This window comes from Argentina silus (genome assembly GCF_951799395.1).
Source record: "Argentina silus genome assembly, chromosome: 11".
NCBI classification, from domain to species: domain Eukaryota; kingdom Metazoa; phylum Chordata; class Actinopteri; order Argentiniformes; family Argentinidae; genus Argentina; species Argentina silus.
This window is the reverse complement of record NC_139665.1, coordinates 16,349,953-16,369,794: the sequence shown is the minus strand read 5'-3', so window position 1 is coordinate 16,369,794 and position 19,842 is coordinate 16,349,953. Positions and strand designations below refer to the sequence as shown.

Below are 19,842 nucleotides of genomic sequence, written 5' to 3'. Positions count from 1 at the left end.
TCTCCATGCCGATGAAAATGTTCTATCCCTGTAGAATCTCTTATTCCAGGCCGGCCCCTGAGCCAGCCTCCCCTGCACACCAGAGAGTGTGGAGAGCGGTTGGTGGACCAGTGTCCTAGATAACTGACTGGACTCTCCTGGAGGGCAGGGAGAGAAAAGAAGTGTCTGTCTGTCTGTCTGGTCTTAGAGGTCATTAGCTGTCTGCTGAGAGACCCCCTGGAGTTAACTCATTTAGTGCCGAGAGTGAATAATTCTCCCAAATTGTCAACATTCTAGAGTGCCACGGGTGACTTAATTCACCAAAAACGCATATGCAATTAAACGCAATTATGATGCTTCATTTTGTAGCCAATCAAAATATTGTTGCTAGGTAAACATCACATAAAAAACTTGGCACTCTAGGTAGTGAGTGTTCCGGAATTATTTGGCAGTTAAATGGTGGGTCGACACGTTCAGTTAATTTGAGCTTTTAGTGTTTTGTGGTTGGTTGTAATGTATGAAAGAGCAACTGAACACGTAGACCCACCATTTAACCCCAGAGGGTGTTCAGACTGCAGTCCCTCTAAACTGGCTGAGGGCACAATCCTGGGACTGTCTGGAGGTTAGGTAAATTGGTTTATCTCAGTGAAAAGCTTTAAACCGTTTAGCTGTCTGAACTCTAGCACCAACCAACCCAGGTGATGTTATCAGGTTATCGTGACTGAACCAGACTAATGAGAGTCGTGCTTAGAGACAGATTTACTAAGCTTACGCATCCATGTTGAGTTTGCACCTGCTACTTTCACAGGGTTTCACAGGAAATAACAAAGCTGAAACATGCAACAACCTTTTTTTTCTTTAGATGTTACAACGTCATCCCTTCTTCTAATCTTTGTTTCAGTTGATGCCACGTGTCGTTATTACACAACAGGGCCGAACCGAGCTGAGATGTACTGGGCTGGCCTGGTTACGGCTCTAACAGTAGACAGTTGCTGTAACAGTGCTGGAAATGACAAGGCTGAAATTAAAAGATCAAAGCTGGGGGCGCTTAGTGGCGCAGCACACTAACGCACATACCACATAATCTCAAGGTTCCTGGTTCAATTCCGACCCTCGACACGTCTTGCATGTCATCCCTCCTCTCTCTCTCTCATCCTTCCTGTCAATCTCTACTGTCTCTATCCCAATAAAGCAGCAATGCCCTAAAAACATATTTAAATAAAAGATTGAAGCCAGCACAGCACAGTTTGGGTCGGCCCTGTGGTAATGTAAAGGCCCTTCTGGCACTCACCACTTCTGCATCTCACAGTTAGGTTCACAGCTGTGGTTGATGAAGCGGGCCTCATTGCCCATGCGGTAGCTGTCAATCACCATGCCACTGTCCAGGTTCAGACAGTAGTGACCGCTCTGGGAAAAGTACTGCTCCATCATACGACTCCTAGAGGGGAGAGTGGACAGAAGGATGGGGGCGTCATGTGACATGATACAATATAATATCTTCTGATACATCCTACAGATACACACTTCACAGTCCACATTAATACATGAGTATACATGGGTGCGCTTAGTGGCGTAGCACACTAATACGCATACCACATAATTGCAAGGTTCCTGGTTCAATTCCGACCCTCGACACATATCTTGCATGTCATCCCTCCTCTCTCTCCCATCCTTCCTGTCAATCTCTACTGTCTCTATCCTAATAAAGCAGAAATGCCCTAAAAACATATTCTAAATAAATTAGTACACATTACAATCTCTATATTACCTGAACTCGTGTTCGCTGACGACCTCTCCCAGGTACTCGATGATGAACTGGCCAGAGCGGAGGGGCTCCTTGGTGCGGATGCCCCAGCCCTTGCCTTCGGCACGGAACCGCTCTAGACATTGCACCCACTCGTGCCTCTGGATGTGCTGGTTGTCACAGTGCTCCCTACAGGGGCAGGTGCCAGGGGAACACTCTGCAAAACTCATCCTTAGAAGAAGAAAAAAAAGGGGGGGTCAATTTCCCAGACACAGATTAATAGAAAGAGAGAGAGAGAGAGAGAGAGAGAGAGAGAGTTGGGATGAGCGGTCTCTGTGGAAGAAGTATGGTGGAAGTGCTGTCCAATGAGTTTGGAGGCATTTGCTTGTAAGATGTTTCTGTACACTTTAGAATTAATTCAGCTGCTGCTTTCAGCAGTTACATCATCAATGAAGACATGTTAACAAGTTCCAGTGTCAGCCATACACGCCCACACCATAACACCCTCTACACTATGTTTCACAGATGAGGTGGTATGCTGTGAATCTTGGGCAGCTCCTTTTTTTCTCCAAACTTTCCTCTTGCCATCTGGTACATGTTAATCTTTGTCTCATCTGTCCACAATAACTTTTTCCAAATCTCTGCAGGCTTTGAGGTTGTTTTGAGGCTAACTAGTGGTTTGCACCTTGCAGTGCAGCCGCTGTAGCCTCTGCTGGTGAAGTCTTCTGCGGATGGTAGTCTCTGACATATTCACGCCTACCTCCTGGAGAGTGTTCTTCTTTCATCATTTCTTAATTAAGGTGAGCATTCTTCGGTCATCCACTGTAGAAGTCTTCCTTGGCCTATCAGGCCGTTTGCAATTGCGGAGTTCACCAGTGTTTTTCTTCTTTTGGATGAAAAACAAACTGTTGTTGGCAAGTTTTGGATATGTTTATGATAGTTTCTTTCTGATTTCTCAGCCCAAAAATGGCTTCCTTGAGTTTCATTGACACATCTTTGTTCCTCATGTTGACAGACACCAATAGCAGAATGCAAAGCCAAATGCAAAGCCTAGAATCAAGACTAGACATTGACAGCTCTCTTATGCCTGACAAACAAATTATGCGACAGAACACACCTGACTAATCAGAAACACCCGTCAAGCCAAATGTCCAAATACCTTTGGTGGTCTGAAATAGGGGGACTATGTATAAAAAAGATTTTGTTTCTAAATGGTGAAACCAATATTTATACAAATACCCTCAAATAAAAGTGGGCAATCTCTACTTTAACCACATATTAATTGTTTGATTTCAAATCCAAACTTTTGGAGGATACAGCCAAAAGAAGAAGAAACTATTTACTGTCGAAAAACTTAAGCAGGGCACTGTAAATAAACTCATAAAATCAATCAAATCTGTTTGGAGAAAATGCTTTCAGCTTCCAAGAATGTAACAGATAATTCCATTATGCTGAAATGACATCTAACAATACCTAGGGTACTATGGCAGGTATGTGAGAATCAAGGATGTCCATGTCTAGGTTTTCACTGTACCTGTTCAGGCATTCGTCAAGGCAGCCTTTCTCCTGGCTGTCCCCAGAGGGCCTGCAGTTACAGGTAGTGGCTTCATAACCGGAGACAGGCTTCACATCCACATAGACGTCTGAGATGGACAGGTTACACAGGTTAGGTAACACATGGGACAATACACTTAATAGGTTGAACACACTACAAGTAGAGACGGTTTCCCAGACAAAGGTTAAGACTGGACTAAATTGCCCTTTCAATAGAGAATCTCATTTGGCTGCCTAGGATTAGGCCTAATCTATGTTTGGAAAGCAGGGTCATAGAGTCTGGAGTGGTTATAGTCCTATTCATTCAGAAGACTTGATCTTAGGTAGGCACTTACTTGATCTGATCTTCTTATAAAGGGGGACATCAGGCCTCTTGTTAAGCTGAAACAACCGCAAACTATGGTTAAAAAACCCACAAACACACACAACAGCTTCAAAGAGACATATCTTTATGTAGGCCCAGCTCCTCCTCATCATCCCCCTCCACTATGAAGGACAACACTCAACAGGACAACATTCATTTAGCACTTGACTAGAGTGGTCACCTGGTCATGTTTCCACAGCCACAAGATGTCGTAAGGCAGCTGGAAATCAATACGTTTCTGCCTTAGGTACTTTCCTGAAAGAGAGGGAGGGAGGAAGGGGGGGGGGCAGAGAAGGAGAGAATGAGGATGGGTAAGAATGAGATAGAGAGAAGGTCCTTGAGATTTAAGACACATGAATATATTATTAATATACACTCACAAACACTTTATTAGGAACACCTGTACACCTTCTCATGGTGGAAGTGGTGTAATGGTGTGGGGAATGTTTTCTTGGCACACTTTGGCACACGTTAATACCAATCAATCATCTCTTGAATGCTACAGCCTATTTGAGTATTGTTGCTGACCATGTGCATCCCTTCACGGCCACAATTTACCCATCTTCTAATGGCTACTTCCAGCATGATAATGCACCATGTCGCAAAGCAAAAGTCGTCTCAAACTGGTTTCATGAACATGACAATGAGTTCAGTGTTCTTCAGTGGCCTTCCCAGTCACCGGATCTGATTCCAATAGAACACCTTTGGGATGCGGTAGAACGGGAGATTCACAGCTTGAAAGTGCACCTGAAAAATCTGCAGGAATTTCATGATGCAATTATGTCATCATGGACCAGAATCTCAAAGGAATGTTTCCAACATCTTGTGGAATCAACGCCATGACGAATTTAGGCTGTTTTGAGAGCAAAGGGAGGCCCTACCCAGTATTAGTATAGCGTTACCTAATAAAGTGTTCAGTGAGTGTATATATTATACATTATATATAATTCATGGATCCTTTAGGGGCTGTGTCTACCGGACATGTTTTTCAATGCGTTTTCCTCATTGTTTTCAATGGGAAGGATGCGTTTTGCACACTCCTGCCCCCAAAGTGACGCACCTATTTTGGGCAATGCGCTCCGAATTTTGTTCAACTTTTGGAAAGGAGCAACGCACATCAATGTCACTTTGGAGAGACTCACCAACATGGATGGGGGCAGGAAAAAGCCCATATTCGTGTTCCCCAGGAGTGTACTCTAGCTTCTCTTTCTTTAGCTGCAGAAGTTGGCTACGGGGACTACAGGAGAGACACAAAGACAAAAACAGAGAGTGAGATTTCCACACGGATTCTTATGAATGTTCGCGAATATACAATAAATGGCCTACTGGCTTTATACTCATTCTAATAAATGTTGATGGCATTCATGACTAAGCCTATATGAATGTTGGCAAGTGTACGACGGCCAACAGGTGTACATGCATTTGTGTGTGAGTCTGCATGGGGCACTCACTCGGCAGTCTTGTACACATCAGAGTAGAGCCCCGCCTTTTGGAACTTCTTCTTTGGAGGCCTGGCTGCTCTCTTCTCCTGTTGGCTGGTTATAGGCATGGGTGGAGCTTGTTCCATAGTGGCGACGGTGCCTAGACTTTCCAGGGAGGCGTGGTCATCTGGCTTCCCCTCCAGTGCACTGAAATAGAAGCATGACTCAGTTTATAGTGATGATGGGCTGGTAACTTCACCTCTATATACTGTATGCCTGCTAAATTCTAAGATTAGTGCTTTCCTGTGAAAGTATGCTAGCTCAGTGCTCCACATTCACATAGTGAAAGCTAAGCTGCCACATCATAGCCTTGCAGTAGCAGCTTACCTGCGAAAGCGGTGCAGCTCGTCCTGCGTGAGCCAGCCTCTCTCTCCTCCTCCTCCTCCTCCTCCCCCAGCTCTGGACCTCATCCCTAGGCCTCCCAGATTCTCCTCTCTGTCCACTGTCCGTACTTCTCCTTCCTCACCCTCTCCCTCCTCATCCTCTTCCAGGTCCTCCTCCTCCGCCTCCTCCTCCTCATCCCCATCTCTGTCCCAGTGCTTCCTCTTCTGGCCCTTCCTGCGCTGGCCTTGGACCACCGACTCAATGGCGTCCGTCACAGTGTCCCCCTCCCATGCTCTTCCCCCCGACCCCCCTCCTCCTCCTCCTCCTCCTCCTCCTCCTCCTCCTCCACGGTCCCTGTGCCTGCTCTGGGTCACTTCGGTTGGAGGGGGTGAGGGGGGCGGGGAGGGCAGCGGGTGCTTCCTGGGACGTCCAGGGCCCCTCTTCTTGACCACGTTGTTGCCTGTGCGCGCCTGCCTCTGCAGCTTCTTGGCGCGGAGGATCTTGTTGACGTGGTGCAGGCTGTGTTTGCTCGACGGCTGCTCCCGGTGGGAGTGGTGCGTGGGGGAGGAGTCCAGGCGGCAGTCCTGGGGGGGTGAGTCATGGCTGCAGTGGGAGGAGGAGGAGCCGTGGGAGTGGAACAGGGGAGGGTGGTGGGGGTGGGGGTGGGGGTGGTGGTGCTGCCGATGATGCAGGGACCCCCCCTCGGAACCCTCGGGGACAGCAGAGTGGGCACCTCGCGTCTGGACACCTGACGTAGCTCCTGTGCAGAGACAGATGGAGAGAGAGGGGTGAGTGAACATGAAGATGGTGTAAAGTCAAGCAGCAACATGACACTAATGTCATTATTATGTATGATCCAAGACCCACGATTAGTCCTAGATCAGGGCCCACAATAAAACATTGAAGCCTACTAATAGCTAACTGATAGGAAACTGTCAGAAGAGCTATTAGGAGGAGGAAACTTCTATGTCAGCATCGTCCGCAAGCTTACATGATAAGCTTGATCTATCACTCAATTTCAAGTTGAAAAGAAATGTATCAATATGCCATTAAAAAGGACTCTCTCTCTCTCTCTCTCTCTATGTCCTTTCTTCCACTCATCTCATTCACACTCTTGCATGTGACCTCTTGCCCCCCCATCCTCCATGGTGCAGTCAGATTGTGACCGCTGGCCGATCCTGTGTCCTGACTGCTAATCCTGGATTACCCTGACTGGGTTCAAACTGCACCGTGAACTCACACTCACTCACCAGGGACCTTCCTCTGAGCGTGCCTCCTCTCCTTCACACACATACGCACAGCAAACACAGAAACAAACACAGAAACAAACTCAGAAACAAGCACACATGCAGGCAGGTACGCACACACGCAGCAAACACAGAAACACACACGCACACACGCACGCACGCAGCAAACACAGAAACAAACACAGAAACAAGCACGCAGCAAACACAGAAACAAGCACGCATGCAGGCACACACACACGCACGCACGGCAAACACCCTCTCTCTCTCTGTCTCACACACACACACACACACACACACCACGCCTATCTATCTCAGTCAATGGCAGACAGCTTGATGAAGCGGGATCATTACACAGAGTACTCCATCTTCCCTGTTCAGCAATATTAGCTGAGTGCAGGTGCGGTGTGTACCAAGGGATAAGACAGAGCAAAGCTTTTAAGTATGAGGGCTTTTGATGGGAACATCTAGCGGCTAGCCTACCAGATATAGCCTACAACAGAAAACCCTGCCTGTACAAATATCACAGAGCACGTATTCCTTCAGAAGTAGAGCATCCACAGTAAAAGCCTAGCTAGGAATCATACAATGACAACCACACACAAAGCAGGATAGTTTAAGTCATTACGGGTGTTTTGCTGCCAAGCCCTTAATCATTGCTTAGGGATATCTAATGTCAGGGCCAGTGGATGTACAGGGGATGTCATTGTGTCTTTTCAAGGGATTTTAAAAAAGACACATTGAGAGGCTCCCGGCTCGCTCTGCCATATGGTGGCTTTTGTAAAGGTCACTGCCTGGATACCCTGGAATAAATACAGTCGCTAATGGCACGCTCGTCATGCCAGTTTCACTAGGGTTGTGCCAGGCAAGGGAACTAAGAGGAAATCATCCAATCATATCTAACCACAGAGAATTCTTGAGGCAATCCAAGCCAGAAGGTAACTATTTTTGGAAAAATGAATGTGGTGCACCATTCAACCTTCGACAATGTCAAATTAAATTTAGGTCGAATTCCAAAGTACAAAAGAAACATTTCATGTTACAGGAAATCAAATTCTGAGCTATAAATAGCACAGAGACATAATGCTTTCAAAGTCATTTCCATCAATGTAAAATAGGCCTGACAACTCCCAATGAATGATTCCCATTACTTTAGACACTGGTTCTGTGTAGCCCATTCCCAGCATCTCTCCCTAAGTTCAACAGAAGCCCCTGACTGTGACTCACCCGTCTCTCTCCTCTCCGCCGACGTGGAGCGCTCCTTCCTCAGCGTCCGGTCCATGCGGGAGGAGAAGTTGGCGGCACTCTCCGAGCCCCCCCCCTTCCTGCCTCGGGCCCCCCTCAATGAGGTGCGTGTAAGGGCTGATGCAAACAGGTTGGTGTGGTGCGGGGGCTCCTGGGAGTTGGGGTCCGTCTCGTCCGTGGGGGAGAGAGGCTCCTCCTCCTCCTCCTCCTCCTCCTCTTCCTCCTCGCTGTCTGAGCAGCCGGCCGGGTCGTCAGCCTGTCCGTCTGTGAAGGGGCCCTGGCCGGACGCCGCGGGGTTACGGGAGAGCATAGCGTAGTCTGCGTCGGAGCTGCCCATCCTGAACCAGGACTCTACTGGGTGGTGGCCCCTCGTCCCACTGCCCAGGGCTAGCCGGGAGGGGCCAAGGCAGGAGAGGGAGGTCTCTTTACGCTTGAACCTCTCTGCTGAGGAAGAGGAGGATGACGATGGCGAGTTGGCGGTGGCCTGTTTGTTGGCACTGGCGTTAGGGGTGGAGTCTCGTCCGAACCGGCAGTGCTGGAGAGACTCTGACATCCCTCCGCTGCTTCCCGCTCGTTCTCCCCTTCCCGGGACCCCGCTCTCCGCTCCCGCTCCGCCTCCTCCTCCTCGGCCGCCCTCTTCCCCGTCTTCCTCGGCGCAGCGCTCCCTGTGTTTGTGTCTGTGTTTGTGTTTGTGATGCCAACCGAAGGACAACTCCGAGGACATAGCCGGGTATAGCACGGGGGACCTGCCCCCTCCCAGGAACTCCTGCCTCAGCAGCTTGTGTTTCTTCTTGTGGAATTTGGAAGGGTTGAGGAGGAGGTGGGAGGGGTGGTGGTGGTGCACGTAGGAGGGGGGAGGGGCCGCGGGGAATGACGGGGAGTGATGCGAGTGGTGGGAGGGGGCTGAGTGGGGGGACTGGTGATGGGGGTGCGGGTACAGGGCACTAGCTGGGGGGTAACCTCTGTAATAACCCAACCCCAGGGGACTGGAAGAATAGGGAACGCCGTAGGACGGGTGGTAGAACCCGCCGCTAGAGAGCGGGAACCCGAGCCCGTGTACGAAGGGCACATCTGACATGGATTCCCTCAGCTTAGGAGGACGTCCACGTTTCTTCTTCAGGTCCGGCTTGCGGACATAATGCAGGGAGTCACAGGGATACGCTGGGTGGGGGGAGTAGTAGCCGCTGAAGTTGATCCTGAAGATGGTGGGGAGGAGGTCCCTGTGCAGGTAATGGTGCGGAGGAGGGCCACCGGCACCTCCTATGGCACCACTAGCTCTGCCAGCCACTCCTGGCACCCTACCCGGCGCTCCTGCTCCACCAGCCATCCCCAGCCCACTGCCCAGTCTTAGCGCCGGTGTGCGGTGCGCTATCCGGATCTCGCTCAGCCTCACCACGATCTCGTCCAGTTCGGCCAGGAAGTCCGGATCCTGCCGACGGGAGCGCAGCTGCAGGTACTTCTTCTTGCGTTTGCGCTTCTGCCTCTTCAGCTTGTCGTAGCCCGGGCAACCATGGCTGCGGCGTTTGCACTTGTGCTTGTGTTTTTCTTTGTGCCCGACCAGCGCCGAGGGCGGAGCCGCCGGGTGGGGTCTTCCGCGCGGGTCTGGCGATGACCTTGTCCCCAGGGGCGACGGGGAAGGGGAGGGGTGTTCCAGCAACACGGAGGAGGAGTGCCGTCTTCTCCCGCGGGGGTTGAGCCCCCCAACGCCGACCCCAACCCCGACCCCCACGGCTGAACCCATGACGCCAGGCATGAGCAACCCGCTCGCCATCCCGGGTGGCATCCCCACGCCACCCAGACCGCCGGCTCCTCCAGCTTTCTCGCCCCGGTCGGAGGTGCTGTTGTTGTCTGTCCCTATGCCGCTGTCGCTCGGCACCGTCTCCTCGCTATGAGACTCACTGACGGGCGAGGGCGTGGCCTCCTTCAGCTCACTGAGGGGAGCAGGGGAGGTGGGGTGGAGAGGTCTGGGGGGGGAGAGCTTACGGTAGTGGTAGTGCTGCCTGTAATGATGGTGGTGGTGGTGGTACCCACGGAACGACGACTTCTTCTGGGCCGCTGCCACAGCAGCGGAGGAGGAGCCCAGCGGGGCAAGGGTGCGAGGGGAGGGGGCCGAGAATGTCGGGGGCGGGAAGGGGAACGAGTGGTGGCCATGGTGGGAGTGGCTGCAGTGCGGGTGAGTCAGGAAGTGCACAGAGCCTGGCTCCACAAAGCTGGCGTCACTGATGGGACTCTGGCCTCCACTGGACTGGGAGAGGGAGGGTGAGGGGAACACCTCGGAGCCAGGGAGATGGTGCTGCTGTTGGGACTGGGACTGGTGGTGGTGATGGAGTGGGGACGTGGTGTTGGGGGACAGGAAAGGTTCAGGGGGAGGTGTCGGAGCTGCCGATGAGGGGTTCATTGACAATTTAGGTTTGCGACCCCTCCTCTTACCCATGTATATCGTCCCCTTTTTGCTTACGTTTATCTGGGGTCCCAGTTTACCCCCGAAAGAGGCGGCCAGGGAAGATAGAGACTGTGTTGCTGCGGCCACGGTGCCCACCACCCCACTGCTGGTCCCTCTAGGGGCCTCCTGTTCTGGGCCAGAGCCTGGGCCGAGCAGGATCTGACTGAGGATCCGTTTGCGTTTGACACTCTTCATCTTATTGATCTTGCCTATGATGGTTTTCATGATGAGCTGGCCGTTCCCCTTGTTGTGGAAGCGTTTGTCTCCTGCATTCCCGGCCTCAGGTGCAAGGGTGGGAGGCTGGCCCTCCTGTGGAAGGGTTGGGGGAAGACGTTTGGGTCGACCCCGTTTCCTGGGAATGGGTTTGGGAGGATTCAGATCTACCTCTGGGTGAAGCACAGGGGGGTCCTGCTCCTCTTTAGACTTGAGTAACGAGAACACCTTGGAAGGGGCCAGTTTGTGAGGGGGGCGTCCCCGGGTAGGGGCATCTAGCCTGGGCATCTTAGACTTGGGTCGGCCCCTTTTCCTGGCTGGGGGAGGGAAGAGCTGTGACACTGCAGGTTGCGTGACCTTATTGGGGTTGGGGGGCCGTCCTACAGGCCTACGTATGGGTGGGGGTGTATCCAGGCTGGAGGATAAAGGCATGGTGGTTTTGAGCTGGTCAGTGGGGCTGTCCTGGCCCGCCCTCTGTGTCCTGTTGACAACTCGTGTCCAACGGGGCTTTCTTCCCCGCCGTTTCTTCAGAGGCTTGCTGTCCTGCTCAGGGGGGGACCCTGGGTCCGTCTCCGGGGACTCGTCTCTGAGAGGAAGGGGCGAGCTGTCACCAGCAGGCTCTGGAGGCGAGACTGTCCGTCTCACAGAATGTGGGGGACTGGAGGTCCCACTTCCACTGCCACTCCCACTCCCGCTGGAGCGGCCATCCCTGTCCCGGTTGGGACTGCGTTTGCTGGGGCTGGAGCTCTTCCCCCTCTCCACTCTCGCACCCTTGTCCTTCCCCTCCTGCTTTCCTGATGATGATGATGAAGAAGGAGGAAGGCATTTGGTTAAGTCTCTCGGTCCGTCTCGCTCCTGCTCCCTCTCCCTCTCGCTACTCTCCTCTGCCTGTGATTGGCTGTCTCTCGCATGGTGTCCTTGAGAGGCAGGGGAGCCTTGGCGGCTCCCCGCACTCCCCGTCCTCTGCTCTGAGGAGGAGGGACACAGACGAGGAGGTGAGGAGGAGGAAGATGAGGAAGATGAGGAAGACGAGGAGGAGGAGGAGGAGGAGGAGGAGGAGGAGTGGGGCGGGCAGTGAGTGAGACGTGACTGTGGCTTGACGCCATTATTGTTGTTGTCATTGTTGTCCTTTGAGGTGGTTGCCAGGCGGCTGTTGGCGTAGGTTAGCGCAGGGCTGTTACTGCGACTGCTGCTGCTGTTGCTGTTGCTGTTGTTGTTGTTGTTGATGTTGATGTTGTTGCTAGACTTCCCAGCCCCATCTACCTCCTCTTTCCTAGGCGGGGTGGGTAACTTATCCATAATACTGTCTTTGTTCCGAGAGCCATAGGGACGTCCGGGAGGGCGCGAGACAGGAGGGGGCGGGGCTAAGTGAAGTGCTCTGGAATAGGTGGCTCTGTTGGCCATCGCTCTATCTCGCTGCTTTGGGGTGGGGGCCATAAAGCTTGAGTTGGTGAGGGTTGCAGAGGGAGGCATTTTGGGCGGTTTAACCTTGGTTGACTTTGTGGGTGGGCAGGTGGCAATGAGCTGGGCTAACTTCTCAGTGACCGTTGGTGTGCCCCAGCTCGGGACACCCCCCCTGTCTTTCTCCCTCTGGCTCTCGCTGTTGTATGTGTACTGGGGGAGTTTGGTAAGGCCTCCTTCCATGCTGGGTTCCTGTGGTGGGGGGGCCGGAGGGGAAGGAGAGGATGTTGTGGGGTTGGTTTGCGGAGTGGGTGTTTTCTTCCCAGAGGGGTGCATTTTGCCCTCTCCAACAGGTCTGTGAAGATTGAGGGGTCTTTCCATGGAGGCAGGGGTTTTCGTGTCCGACTTTGCCCCGTCGGACTTACAGGCCAGCTTTGGGGGACCCTGCAGAGAATTAAAACACACAAGAAATAAGATTACGGAATAATAAAGCAATGAAAAGGCACATATCTATCTAGGGATAGGCATGTTTTACTAAACATTCCACCTTTTCTAAGTATAATTTCACTCCTTGTCGAAAGCAAAAGTGAACCTACAAAGACAAATATCTAGAACAGAAATGTTGGCCCAAAAATTGGGCTTAACAACATGTTAATAGAATGTTATCACTGCAGTAGATATACTAGAGCAGCACTACTACACAGGTATAAGGGCAACTTCATGTTAAACATAACCCAAACCACACAAACAATCACGTTTGACCAACACATACATACTTCAGCGTCTGAGCATAAACCCTGTCAATCAGCGAACTTAGACCTACAACAAATCCAATGAGGTTTTGTTTATCCCTGCGTAAATTGCAGTTCATTGATGGGATTTTCTGTCCACTACTGCTTCCCAGATTTGCCCAGAGGGAAAGATCCTCTCAACTCAATAACACTTATCAGGGTCAGACTGGGGACAGTGAGGGAGAGATGAACAGAGGGATGCAGCGGGGGGGAGGAGAGGACACACAGTCACACAGGCACAGAGGAGAGAGAAGAGAGAGAGAGGGGGGGGGGAGCAGTGGAAGGTTGGGGGGGAGACAGGCTGGAATAGAGTGAGCGAATGGAAGAGAAAATAGAGCATGCACCACAGAGATCCTAAAGGATTGATTGAAATATAATAAAAAATATATGAAAGTGAAAAATACCATTCATGATTTTTACAACAGGAAGAAAAGCTGCAAAGGCTCTCGGAACTGTGTACTGGCTGTACGTATTGCTTAGTCTTTTTTTTGGCAGAGTCCAAAGCCAGACACCTCTTGCGCAATTCCTAATAGTCTCTTTACTTGTTTGGATTCCTTCTTTGACAGGAATATGTTTTTTTAATCAGAAGGATCCTAATACAAGCTTTGCTTACCCTTTTAGCTGGAGCACTCCCATTCACCGGGGAGGGTGAAGTCGTAGAGGGAGGAGCGTTAGGTGGAGGAGGAGTTGGGGCAGCGGCAGCAGGGGAGGGAGACGAAGGCGGTGGGGTGGGTCTGTTGATGCCAGGACTCGGCTCCCTTTCCCTGCCATGTGGGGGGCTCCGAGTCTGGTTGCCCACTCCGTCGCCTGTCACTCCTCCACGGCTCCCTCGCCCGCCTCCTCCGCGCCCGCTGTGCCTCACGGTTGCCCTGAAGGCTGGGCGACACACGTAGTTCTCCAGGATCTTGGGGGGCTTCTTCATGCGCTTGGCCTGCAGGCCGATCTTGAGTTTTACATTGCCCTCAGAGAAGCTGCTCTCCTTGACTGAAAACTGGGGCGACTGCTGCTGTTGCTGCTGCTGCTGCAGGTCACCTGACCCACCTCCCGTACTACCACTGGGATCAGTCTGGGACTGGGACTCTCTCTCCTTCTCCCTCTTTTTCTTCTCCTCCTCCTCTTCTTTCTTCCCACCCCCTCCCTCCTTCTCTCGCTCCCCTGGGGGAGCGGTGGTGGGGAGGGGGGGTGGAGTAGCAGGCCCCCCCTGAGTCCTCTGATCCATCAGAGATTTAGGGGGTGAGGGGCGACTAGGGAGGGATGTTTTAGACGCCAGGTACAGTTGTTAGGGAAAGGCAGTGGTCCAGAAGGAGGTGGGATGGGGGTGAAGGGGGGAAAGGGGGAGGGGGATAATGGTGAGACTGAAAAGCAATCCTTGTTTGGTGGTGGCTATCCTCTCTTCCTGGTTGTCCAGCCCTCTTTCTCTGTCCTTCGAGCTGTAGAGATAATGATAGGTAGGGATGGGTAGGGGAGGGAGGGGAGTGGTAAAGAAAGACAAGAGTTCTCCATTAGTCAAGAGTAATAACAAAAACATGCACATAACAATGACATCTCAAACACTGCATTGCAGAACAGGCTGTCCTAAATCACATCCCATAATAAATGAGGGTGGGAGACGATACAGACGTGAGGCCATTTTTTTGTCATCTATTTGCTTAGCAACTGTCCTTCATCCTAGGTGACTTTTTATGATGTGCTCGTCCTTAACAGCCTCCAACAATCCGTGACCTATTTACACAGCTTGGTGTCTCTCTGACAAAGGAGAGGTGTAGTCCTGTGCTCAAGGACTCAATTATAGCTGTTCACCTGAGAACTACAACCCCTACCCCTCCAGGTCCAGGGTCCAGACAGCTCAGCGTTCAAACCACACCACCACCACACCCCCACCCAAAAGGTGCTTTGGTGCTTTGATAAGCTTCTAAATGAGCCATCAAGCTTCTAAATGAGCCCCCCAAGGCTACGTCATTAGTTTTAGTGAAAGTGTAGCCTAGTTATGTGTACCCTCTTTTCACAGGTGATATATCTCACACAATGCCTGTGTTCCTTATATTGGAATTCTGAGATGGAGACCCCAAAAAATTACTGGATTTTCTTTGAACACAGAGAATGAAATTCTATTGAGCCTGAGGAAGCTTCCACCCACCCCCATGCTGTTGTTTTGGAGTTGTTTATGAAGCTAACTAGTCAGTTAGAAGTTAGCGATGGGCATGTCCAACAGTCTAAAAACAAAAAGCTTGTTTGTAGTTTTTAATCCTAAAACAGGATGTGGTCGCTTGTGATATCTGATTGGTGCCACGACTTCTCAGTAATTTCATTTTGAACATCAACCACCCACCCACTTATGACCTCTCAGTTACCATTGAGCAATATGTTTGACAGACTCTGGAGTGTGGAGTGTGCGGAGTGCTCTGAGTCTGTCGTCGAGAGGCTAAGCTATGTGTAATTGCTCAGAAGGCACGGTGCGGCAAGGCAATGTTCCTAACTAATTGTATTCTCAGAGGACGCCCTGTGTACTGTATGAGGAGAGAAATCGTCTGCTGCTCCCAACGGCCATTGAGTGATTTAATGCGGGTTCGCCCTAAGCAGGTGCTTTCTCCGGGTGAAGTCATTTGGAGGCGATTCAGAACTGTGACCTCAGCACATTGGGCCCTCTGGGAGACAGAGGATCCGGCCGCCTTTCCCAGCCCCCGACACAGCGGCCAATGAGAATGAACGAGAATGAGCGAGAGAGAGAGAGAGAGAGAGAGAGAGAGAGAAGTGGCGTGCTGCTTGCACTAACGGGTTTCTGTGTGCTCTACTGTGGCAGAGAGCAATAGAGGAGTCACTTAGTGGAGTCGAACGTGCCTAAGGAAAGTCCAATACAAATCCGAGACATCAGATATAATACGAAACAGTCTAAACGTTGACAATGGTTCAGAAGCTCATAATATCAATTGTTTTGGGATTATTGTTTGAGGAGGGATCACTGTAACTGCAGTCCAGGACTTGGAGTCTTGCCTGAACTTCCCCACGCCCCCTTTTCTATGTTTACTTCAATTACTCACCTCAAACTCCACCAGACTCCCCCAATTACACATACCAAACTCAAATCACACCTCCCTCTTTTCTCCCTGCACTCCATCCATCTCCTTCCCTCTCTCCTTTTCTACCTTTTCTCTCTCCCTTCACTCAGTTGGAAAGCTCCAGCAACAGAGTCACTGTGTTCCTCCTAATCGAAAACACATTTCAACTCCCCCTCCCTCCCTCAAACCACCCCCCCCCCCTCCCCTGTCCTTCCCTCACTCAGTGACAATCCCTCCCTCTTAGTTCTGATCAAGCTGCTTCAAGTGGTACTATGTGCATATTCATTATGTCGCTTCCGCTGATCTGCACGCAGCTATGCCAAAAATAAGCTGCTGTAGCACGCTATGTAAATGACTACTGACTCAAGACCGGAGTGAGTCAAAACATGAAGCCTATCCTATTCTCACAGTCTAACAAGGTTATCCACTCCATCAGAATTATGGCTCTTCTGTTGAGTAGGCCTATTTCTAAACATACTGACTCAAGAGACTAATTTCTCTCTGCAAATTAGACCTATATAAGTTCAATCTCTAGATTTAGTAAAAAATCATCTTTACTGACATGAGGCACTGTTTTATGTATCATCTGCTGTGCTTCCACTCTCTCTCAAGGCTCTCTCTGGTTGGTGGGACAGTTTGGTGTTGTCTCAGGACAGTACATTCCAAGACCATTACTAAGGAATACTGAAATATATGGGTAACACTTTACATTAAGTTGTCCCTATATCTGTGTAATAAAGCTGTACTTATGGGTAAAACATTAAAAGACCATTACTAATGAAAACTAAAGTATATGGATAACACTTTACATTAAGTTGTCCCTATACCCGTGTAATAACACTGCACTTACTAGAAACAGACATATATATGGAGTTAAGAAGTTGGTGTTATAATCGCTTAACCCCATTAATTGTGGCCAATAAGGGTAATCAATTTAGCACACATTGTCTGTTTTACATCTTATCAACACAGTGCTAATGTCTACATCGCCTGCATACCTGGGTTCAGTAGTGAAGCAGGAGAAATGCCACCAGAAAAACTGAATAAGCGGGAAAGAATTGCTTGATGGCCTGACAAGGACCAAGGAATACAGTGCAACTGGAACATAGTAAACAAGTTTATGCTCACTCCCCTCCCCTAACTCCCTCCCTCCTTAGCTCCCCTCTCACTTTTGCACACGTTGTTCATAACTGCTGATTTCCCTTTAGCCAGTGGACAAGCATACTAGAGAAACCAGCCTCGGTGGCATGCACAGGAGGACTACAGAAACGATCACTAAACGATTCATTATGAAACCAGCAGCAGCTGCTGACTCATCACATATTGCTGTGCATCTTCGTCATTTTCAGAAACAATTCCCTGGGTGTTAACCTAGACGAATCTCTTACAATTAGACCAAACCTCAACCACAACCATCAGAAGTTAAGATCATCTACCTCTATCTCGACCTATGTGTTGAGAGACGGACTATCAACAGACTATCAACCAATGGGACAATATGAAACTGTTTGCGATTTGTTAAGAAACGTGATTAGTGGCAGGTTCCAGTTGCATCAGGCCAAACAGTTGCATCAGGCCAAAACTAGTTCATTTGAATTTTTTGCTAGAGGTCCTTCACGGGAGGCAGCGTGCCCCCGAGATCAATCATCCCGTTGGATGCACTTGCACGCACAGTAATAATGTATGCATCAATTACTGAGGACAAGAGTCTCATCCTGTCTGGAATACCTGCACGTTATTTGCGGAGGTAAATCATACACAGGTGCTATTATCAAGAAGCCAAATAGTAGTTTGTTGTACATCTCGCTACAGTCACACTTGAGGCTCTCATTGAATCAGATATACTGTACTGGTACGATTCATCCACAGATACTGTCACTAATTGCGCTATAAATCATATCGATCTTTATCAATATTAGTATATGACTTTATATTATCATAGTTGTTGCATATATTGCTGTCTATCATATCAAAAATATAATTACCGTTGCGACGATATCATTGCGAAAACTACATGCGCTGTAATCGAACACCGCTTTACTATAAAATCACCTCGTGCAAGAATGTCAGAACATCATGCGTTATATGGGTGGGGGGGTTGTGGCACAAATACATATTGCATAATAAATAAAAATCATAATGATTTATAGTGTCAACAGCAATAATCAGCAAATCTCAATCTGTGGTTATTTAGCTAACAACATTAATCTACTCACCTTCGTTAGAGTCCAAAAACGGTGCTCACATTATTTGGATCGAAATCCTCCCTTCGTGCGCATCAACATGGTGGCCACAGTATTTATGTTCCAACTGCTGATTTGCCAAAAACGCAAAGATGAGAGAAATGTCAAAATCATAGCTAGAACCTATCCGATTCCATTTGCACGCAAATTATTAATTTTGACATATCAGAAAAACGTAACAAAATTGTATAACATTTGTAACAACTGCATAGGTCGACACATCTTCTTTTGATTTGTGTAGTAAAAAAAAGTGTCTGCATGATAATCTAGGTAAACAGTGTGACCCCATCCAACGTCCTAAGACACAGGGGGATGTTTCTTTCAAGAGAAAATATTGCTACCTAGCTGGCTAACAAAATAGAGAAAGTTGTTAGACAGATGCGAATACGTGGGTCATATGCGTTCATGTTAAATTGTTTCCAATACTAATGACAATCTATGGAGAGAGGCAACAAAGTATCAAGGATTGCACAGCCACTTGACACAATCAATTCATTGTGGGACGACGTTATTTTCTAACAGTTCGTCCAATAATAACCGAGGTGCTCGCTACATATTATTGTATCAATGCAATGGCCCTCGCTTGCTAACGTTAGCTAATCATCTGGATTACCTTATAGCTAGTGATAACTTAGCCCAATTTCTAGCGACGTGGCTGTTAACTGTGAATTAGTGATAACACATTAAACTACGTTACACAATGTGTTTATCTCTGTTTAATTGTATTAAGTAGATGAATAATAAAAACGGCTCCCGATGATAACTGCATAACCTGTCCTGTCATATTCGAGAAGCGACTCGTGCTAGCTTTCAAGCTATGACGGCTAGCGATGCAATATTGTTTAGCAAGCTCGCGAGCCAACTAGTTCAGCGATGCCTTTTCTTTTGTCGATTGAGTAAAGATAAATTTAACATTAAAACAGCTCACTGCGTACAGCGGTGCAGATATAGGCCTTTGTATTAAACAAAATAATAAATGCAGCGCTGTGTACGTTATTAAAAAAACACGAACTGTCAACAAAATGGCGGCTGCGTTGAATCAACAGAGTCCCGAAATGGATCTCCCTCTATTTCTTCTCCCTCGCCCTGTTTTTTTCCTCACATCAAATAGTATCCGTGATATCTCCAAACGCTACTGTACTCTTCTTCCAGGCGTTAGCTGAGCCGAGACGTATCCGAATGGGCCATTCTCATTAATCGGGCCTCCATGTCTGCTAAGCCCGTATCGTTTCTGTCAGTACAACACGGGCATTCTCACTCAGTCACAGAGGGAGGGAGGGTGGGAGGGAAGGAGACGGGTAACGGGGGGAGGAGGACGAATTGAGGGGAGGGAAGAGGGCAGATGTCGCACGGTACTACTGTACTGGCCACTTTCTCCCATGAGCCGTTACGCAAAATGCGCCCAGACAGGCCTAACCGTATTTTCACCTCTCATTATATTGAAAAGAAAAACGATGAACTGCAGTAGCAGACAGTGTCATTTTACACATCAAATGAACAATTATGAGATTCAACTTTCACATAACTCTCTCTCTCTCCGTCTGCAATAGCATTTGAAGCGTATTTGAAAACCTTGCATGAGCAAAGGAATGTTTGCGTGCGCTTGTGGCAATGTTTACCCACAATGATCGAAGTATCCAGACTCCCGTGGGAGGCGAGATGTCTGTCTGTTAGGATCAATCCAAACATATGTAAATTCCAGATAACATTTATAACTCACATTTTATTTGGCTATTTATTTCTATCATTGCAAAACATTG

The 19,842-nt window shown here is 49.3% G+C and overlaps 1 protein-coding gene across 2 annotated transcripts in view; it reads right to left on the bottom strand.

Moving 5' to 3' along the window:
• ash1l (ash1 (absent, small, or homeotic)-like) overlaps positions 1–19,302 on the bottom strand; it is a 30,862-nt gene extending 11,560 nt beyond the window's left edge. For both annotated transcript variants that reach the window (XM_083680378.1, XM_083680379.1), the window contains exons 1-12: positions 19,185–19,302; positions 18,056–18,152; positions 13,397–14,213; positions 7,918–12,436; positions 5,450–6,206; positions 5,093–5,269; positions 4,784–4,878; positions 3,823–3,896; positions 3,613–3,658; positions 3,258–3,366; positions 1,748–1,954; positions 1,271–1,417 (exon numbers count right to left, since the gene is read on the bottom strand). In XM_083680378.1, the coding sequence (XP_083536504.1) occupies positions 1,271–1,417; positions 1,748–1,954; positions 3,258–3,366; positions 3,613–3,658; positions 3,823–3,896; positions 4,784–4,878; positions 5,093–5,269; positions 5,450–6,206; positions 7,918–12,436; positions 13,397–14,002 (6,737 nt within the window). In that variant the 5' untranslated portion in view covers positions 14,003–14,213; positions 18,056–18,152; positions 19,185–19,302. The remainder of the gene's footprint in view (positions 1–1,270; positions 1,418–1,747; positions 1,955–3,257; positions 3,367–3,612; positions 3,659–3,822; positions 3,897–4,783; positions 4,879–5,092; positions 5,270–5,449; positions 6,207–7,917; positions 12,437–13,396; positions 14,214–18,055; positions 18,153–19,184) is intronic.
• Positions 19,303–19,842: the final 540 nt, after the last annotated feature.